Below are 7,500 nucleotides of genomic sequence, written 5' to 3'. Positions count from 1 at the left end.
ACTCTCTTGCTCCTGCTCGGCTATGCATGTCTGTCTACTCCACAACAGACACAACCATACACACACACGCATGCACGGCGCACGCACACACGGCTCACACACAAACGCACACTCGCCCCCCCCTCCCCCACCCCACACTCCCCCCCCTACACACACCTGCCCAGTCCCTTCCACCACCACCAGTTAATTACAATTGATTTAATATGGATCAGGTTGCTTATCAGGTGGGGAAAGAAATTACCATGGCCGATGTAGAGGTGCAGCCAGGTCAACATTGAATGGAGAAATCAATTTGCATTGATTGCCAAAAGGTTCATTTTGCCCAAAGAGGACACAGTCGAAGGGATTAAACTTGGGTTCGGCTCAACAACTTTGATTCCACACAATAATGCTGCTTTTCTACCGGCACCAGTATACATAACACACTATTTGGATAATGTAGCTACTAGCTAGCTGGGTTTTAATCCTGATGTCAGTCAGTGTGGCTAGATTTCAAACCAGGGTGTTTATAATGGTATTCAGGCCTAGTATGGGTGTTACATAGCGTTGATCATATAGCATCAGTCCAGATCCCCTCACTGAGGATGATGTTAATCCTCCTAGTAAGCACCTAGCAACCTGTGGTTAGGATCCTCACTGCAAGGAATTACAATTATTCTGACGAGAAGAGAAATGTGTTGAATCCAAACTAATGGAAGAAAAGACAGTGGAACAGTAGATAGCTGTAGAATGACCGTACAGAAAGGTACAGGTAATGTATATTCCTCTCTCCTCCCTACCCCTCCCCCCTCCCTCCTTCCCACCCTCTCAACCCCCTGGCCTAGCTTCACCCGTCATAAGAGCGTCTTCTAAATGACCAAAGGGTACATGTCTTACCCTCGATGGCCATCATGGCGCGCAGCTCTCTGTTGAGCAGCTGGAAGCGTCGCTCCAGATCGTGCTCCTTCTCCCTGTGGTAGTAAGTTGGAACAAAGTTCATCAATATGTTAATGACTAAATCATTAAGCACTTAGAAGAACCCTGTAATAAACATCGATTCAGCCAGTCGGCTGGACCTTCTCTCTTCTCTCCACACATTAATCTACTGCAAATATCTGATACACAAACACAACCCGACCCGGGGCCCACCCTGACCTGCCTGGTCTGGTAAAACCCTGTGTGTGGGTGAGAGGGGGAAAGAGAGAAAGAGAGAGAGGGGGGGGGGGGGGGGGGGCAGAGAGAGAGAGAGAGAGAGAGAGAGAGGAGGGACAGAGAGGGAGAAAGAGAGAGGGAGGGAGGGACAGAGGGGAGAAAGAGAGGGAGGGAGAGAGGGAGGGAGGGAGAGAGGGCAGAGGGAGGGAGAGAGAGAGAGAGGGAGGGACAGAGAGAGAGAGGGAGGGACAGAGAGAGGGAGTGAGAGAGAGAGAGAGGAGAGAGAGAGAGGGAGGGAGAGAGAGAGTGAGAGAGGGAGGGAGAGAGAGAGAGAGAAAAGGGGAGGGAGGGACGGAGGGACGGAGGGAGGGACAGAGAGAGTGAAAGAGAGGGAGGGAGGGAGGGAGGGAGGGAGGGAGGGAGGGAGGGAGGGTAAAAGAGAGGAGAGAAAGAAATGGAGGGAGGGAAAGAGAGAAAGAGGGAATTACAGACAGAAGTAGGGGGAAAGAAAGAGAGGGAGAGAGGAATGAGAGAGATGGAGAGACAGGAACAAGGAGAGGAGGGAAAGGTAGAGAGGTGGAGAGACAGGGAAAAGAAGAGAGGGGATGGAACCGAACAGAACAGAACAGGAGGGTGTGGGGGGGAGGTAATGTCTGGCCGGTAGGGCTACAAATGTAATTCCCCTTCTTTCAGATGGTTTAGAAAACGAGCTAATTTTCCCCATAATAGAATTTGTCCTTCAGAGGCGCTTTTCTGACACAAAGAGAGAAATGAAAGAGGTAGTAATCAGACCCTCTATCAATTGGCCACTTTAAACACCCTCCCCGTTCTCTCTCTCTCTCACGATATAATGTGATTATATGAATAATGAATACTTCAATCTCTTGTTCTCTCTGGCCCTTTGAAATCCAGCGAGGGAGGAAGGAATAAAAAGGAGAGAGAGAAAGAGAGAGAGAGAGAGAGAGAGAGACTTATAGTAGAGAGGGTTAGGGGACTTACAGTAGAGAGGGTTAGGGTTAGGGGACTTACAGTAGAGAGGGTTAGGGGACTTACAGTAGAGAGGGTTAGGGGACTTACAGTAGAGAGGGTTAGGGGACTTACAGTAGAGAGGGTTAGGGGACTTACAGTAGAGAGGGTTAGGGTTAGGGGACTTATAGTAGAGAGGGTTAGGGGACTTACAGTAGAGAGGGTTAGGGGACTTATAGTAGAGAGGGTTAGGGGACTTACAGTAGAGAGGGTTAGGGGACTTACAGTAGAGAGGGTTAGGGGACTTACAGTAGAGAGGGTTAGGGGACTTACAGTAGAGAGGGTTAGGGGACTTACAGTAGAGAGGGTTAGGGGACTTACAGTAGAGAGGGTTAGGGGACTTACAGTAGAGAGGGTTAGGGGATTTACAGTAGAGAGGGTTAGGGATTTACAGTAGAGAGGGTTAGGGTTAGAGGATTTACAGTAGAGAGGGTTAGGGTTAGAGGATTTACAGTAGAGAGGGTTAGGGTTAGAGGATTTACAGTAGAGAGAGTTAGGGTTAGGGGATTTACAGTAGAGGGGGTTAGGGGATTTACAGTAGAGAGGGTTAGGGGATTTACAGTAGAGAGGGTTAGGGTTAGAGGATTTACAGTAGAGAGAGTTAGGGTTAGGGGATTTACAGTAGAGAGGGTTAGGGGATTTACAGTAGAGAGGGTTAGGGGATTTACAGTAGAGAGGGTTAGGGTTAGAGGATTTACAGTAGAGAGAGTTAGGGGATTTACAGTAGAGAGAGTTAGGGGATTTACAGTAGAGAGGGTTAGGGTTAGGGGATTTACAGTAGAGAGGGTTAGGGGATTTACAGTAGAGAGGGTTAGGGTTAGGGGATTTACAGTAGAGAGGGTTAGGGAATTTACAGTAGAGAGGGTTAGGGTTAGGGGATTTACAGTAGAGAGGGTTAGGGTTAGGGGATTTACAGTAGAGAGGGTTAGGGGATTTACAGTAGAGAGGGTTAGGTTTAGAGGATTTACAGTAGAGAGGTTTAGAGGATTTACAGTAGAGAGGGTTAGGGGATTTACAGTAGAGAGGGTTAGGGGGATTTACAGTAGAGAGAGTTAGGGTTAGGGGATTTACAGTAGAGAGAGTTAGGGTTAGGGGATTTACAGTAGAGAGGGTTAGGGGATTTACAGTAGAGAGAGTTAGGGGATTTACAGTAGAGAGGGTTAGGGGATTTACAGTAGAGAGGGTTAGGGGATTTACAGTAGAGAGGGTTAGGGGGACTTACAGTAGAGAGAGTTGGTTCTGTCTCCTGATCAGGGCGTTCTTCTTGTTGACCAACATGAACCACTCCTGCATCATGGCCTCCTCTTCTTCCTTACTGCTCCCTGGAACACAACAACAACAACAGGTTACACACCTGGGACACAACAACGGATCAATTACACACCTGAAACAACCCACACCAACTGTATTACTGATGTGTTGCAACCACATAACAACCACAAAACAACCACCTAACAATCACCTAACAATCACCTAACAACCACAGCTCACAGCTACTGCACATACATGTACTTTACATGATGAGGTATGCTCCTACACACAGACACACACGCATCGGGATGATGGGGTTGAATCCCGGCCTTACTGTTCTCTATGTAGCTGGGTAAATAAACTGACTCCCTCTCTCACACACAAACACACAACTCTCACACACACACACAACTCTCTCACACACACACACCTCTCTCTCACACACACACCTCTCTCTCACACACACACACACCTCTCTCTCTCACACACACACACCTCTCTCTCACACACACACACACACCTCTCACACACACACACCTCTCACACACACACACCTCTCACACACACACACCTCTCACACACACACACACCTCTCACACACACCTGTCTCACACACACACCTCTCACACACACACCTCTCACACACACACACACACACACCTCTCTCACACACACCTCCCTCACACATCTCTCTCACATACACATCTCTCTCACACACCTCTCTCACACTGTCACTCAAGCCAGAAAAGTGGGATTGTTCCGCTGACTGTGAACGACATAAGAACCAGTGTCCTGTGTGTATCTGTCTCTGACGTGTGGCTCAGCTCGGCCCGGACCAGACGTAGCTATGTCATTTCATTTAACAGAAAAAAAGACCACGACGAGGGGATTTAAGAATGGGCTCCGTGGATTAATGTAGTCAACTTTGAAATGGACGACACAGGGGCTGCATCCCAGATAGCACCCTATTCCCGACATAGTGCACTGCTTTTGACCAGGGCCCATTGGGAATAGGGTGCTATTTGGGACGAGGCGGTAGCTCTGAGAGGATAAAGGTAGATTCCTCTGGCAGGTCATTGTGACTCGCAGACAGTCCAATAAAACAAGCACATAATAACAGGAATATTAAGCCTGGGTGACATTGTGACGAGGCGAGGGATTAGAGAACAAACCATCCCCCCAGCCACACAGCCAGAGAGGGGCAGAACGGAGGGAGGGACAGAGGGCTGAGAGAGAGGGAGGGAGGGAGGGAGGGAGGGAGGGTTGAGAGAGAGAGAGGGAGGGTTTGAGCGAGGGATGGAGATGGACGGTTAAGAGAGGATATAGGAATGGAGAGAGAGGAAGGATAGAGAGAGAGAAGGGATGGAGAGAGAGGAAGGATAGAGAGAGAGAAGGGATGGAGAGAGAGGAAGGATAGAGAGAGAGAAGGGATGGAGAGAGAGGAAGGATAGAGAGAGAGAAGGGATGGAGAGAAGGAGGCATGGAGAAAGGGAGAAGGGACAGAGAGGAAGGAAGGAAGGAGAGCTGGAGGGTGCTCCAGGGCGCCACACAGCTGCTTATGTCCCCCCTCTTGCCACCCAATAGGAGATGAACTTTGACCCCAAGTCACTCCTGACGCTTACAGGGCAGTATAAACTCTCCCTATTCTAAAAGCAGAACATTTTACCCCCGGGTTAATCTAGAGCTGGAACCTTTAGAAGCTGCTTTGGGAACTCTAGAACCTCAACCTGTAATAATTAATTCTGCTCAGTAGACAACATTTATTGCATTATGGACAGAAATAGACAGGTATTTGTAAAAATATACAAATAGATACTATATAATTGTAATGTTTCTGTTATAAACAATGAATAGCAAGGAGTGTGAAATTAAACAAATGATAGGTACACTGTCCTATGATGTACAGTATGTGTGTAAGCAGCTGGTTGTGTGTGTAGCATGGTATAGCTGTCATAATGAGTTTGGGCCAGCAGCAGGTTCAGCACCGTAGGCCAGGGGGGGTTTCATTATCCCTATCTGCTCTGAATGGAACACTGGCCAAGATTACTATCTTAATCTTATTTGGCTATAGAGGTTAGCTCGCACATGCGCAAACACATATACACACACACACACACACACACACACACACACACACACACGCACACGCGCGCGCAAACACACACGCGCGCAAACACACACACACACACAAACACACGCTCACCCTGGCAAGCTGGCAGGCCCTCATGCCTTAGGGACAGACATCACCCCTGTACTCTGCTATTCATACGGTGTGTGTGTGTGTGTGTGTGTGAGTGAGTAAGTGTGTGTGTGAGTGTGTGTGTGAGAGTGTGTGTGTGTTGTGTGTGACAGAGAGAGAGACAATCTGATAGAGTGTTAGGATGTGTGGGTCTGTTGTATGTTGTTAGTGATCATCGGTGTGGGTCTGTTGTGTGTTGTTAGTGATCATCTGTGTGGGTCTGTTGATTATAGTGGTGTCTCAGTGTATTTCTCTTCATTGCAGAACATTGATAACAGAACACCTGCACATGATTTTAATGGTTATCTGTTATCCATTCCATACTCAAAGCATTTTATTCCACCCCTTGAAATAATAACATGCATTATTTGCGAAAAATATATTTTTGCCTTCGCTGCAAAAAAGATGGCTTTCAGTTTCAGGGGGGAAGTGTGACTCAGGCAACAAGAACCAAGGTGTATGGGTGGGTGTGTGGGTGGGTGTGGGTGTATGTGTGGGTGTGGGTGTATGTGTGGGTGTGTTTATGTGTGGGTGTGTATGTGTGGGTGTGTGTGTGTGTATGTGTGGGTGTGTGTGTGTATGTGTGGGTGTGTATGTGTGGGTGTGTGTGTATGTGCGTGCCACTGCATAAGCCAATAGAGCCTTCGATCCAAGATGTCTGCCGTAGAGCCGAATGGATTGCCAGGCTAGGCCAAGACTGGATGTAGACAGACACCAAACCCACATGGAGCATGCCAAAGACTATTTACAGTTTACAGCTCCACCTATTGCTTTGACATTTACACCATGAATAGGTGTCATTTCCCTCTTCTGGAGACTGATTATGGAGAGTGTTTTTTCTTGTAATAGTAGAGTTGTGTTATAGTAGAGTTGTGTTATAGTAGAGTTGTGTTATAGTAGAGTTGTGTTATAGTAGAGTTGTGTTATAGTAGAGTTGTGTTATAGTAGAGTTGTGTTATAGTAGAGTTGTGTTATAGTAGAGTTGTGTAATAGTAGAGTTGTGTTATAGTAGAGTTGTGTAATAGTAGAGTTGTGTTATAGTAGAGTTGTGTTATAGTAGAGTTGTGTTATAGTAGAGTTGTGTTATAGTAGAGTTGTGTTATAGTAGAGTTGTGTTATAGTAGAGTTGTGTTATAGTAGAGTTGTGTTATAGTAGAGTTGTGTTATAGTAGAGTTGTGTTATAGTAGAGTTGTGTTATAGTAGAGTTGTGTTATAGTAGAGTTGTGTTATAGTAGAGTTGTGTTATAGTAGAGTTGTGTTATAGTAGAGTTGTGTAATAGTAGAGTTGTGTTGTAGTAGAGTTGTGTTATAGTAGAGTTGTGTTATAGTAGAGTTGTGTTATAGTAGAGTTGTGTTATAGTAGATTGGTGTAATAGTAGAGTTGTGTTATAGTAGAGTTGTGTAATAGTAGAGTTGTGTTATAGTAGAGTTGTGTTATAGTAGAGTTGTGTTATAGTAGAGTTGTGTAATAGTAGAGTTGTGTAATAGTAGAGTTGTGTAATAGTAGAGTGGTGTTATAGTAGAGTTGTGTTATAGTAGAGTTGTGTAATAGTAGAGTTGTGTTATAGTAGAGTTGTGTTATAGTAGAGTTGTGTTATAGTAGAGTTGTGTAATAGTAGAGTTGTGTTATAGTAGAGTTGTGTAATAGTAGAGTTGTGTAATAGTAGAGTTGTGTTATAGTAGAGTTGTGTTATAGTAGAGTTGTGTTATAGTAGAGTTGTGTTATAGTAGAGTTGTGTTATAGTAGAGTTGTGTTATAGTAGAGTTGTGTAATAGTAGAGTTGTGTAATAGTAGAGTTGTGTAATAGTAGAGTTGTGTAATAGTAGAGTTGTGTTATAGTAGAGTTGTGTT

At 45.7% G+C, this 7,500-nt stretch overlaps 1 protein-coding gene across 1 annotated transcript in view; it reads right to left on the bottom strand.

Moving 5' to 3' along the window:
* LOC311118776 (EH domain-binding protein 1-like) overlaps window positions 1-3,479 on the bottom strand; it is a gene marked incomplete at its 5' end in the record, with an annotated part of 19,435 nt that extends 15,956 nt beyond the window's left edge. Inside the window, 2 exons of the mRNA XM_084193556.1 lie at window positions 877-950; window positions 3,380-3,479. Coding sequence (XP_084049682.1) covers window positions 877-950; window positions 3,380-3,479 — 174 coding nt within the window. The remainder of the gene's footprint in view (window positions 1-876; window positions 951-3,379) is intronic.
* Between the last annotated feature and the right edge of the window lie 4,021 nt (window positions 3,480-7,500).

Source organism: Coregonus lavaretus (genome assembly GCF_964263955.1).
Source record: "Coregonus lavaretus genome assembly, contig: HAP1_SCAFFOLD_3127, whole genome shotgun sequence".
In the NCBI taxonomy this organism is placed as follows: domain Eukaryota; kingdom Metazoa; phylum Chordata; class Actinopteri; order Salmoniformes; family Salmonidae; genus Coregonus; species Coregonus lavaretus.
The sequence above is the reverse complement of the archived record's forward strand: the minus strand, read 5'-3'. Positions and strand labels throughout refer to the sequence as shown.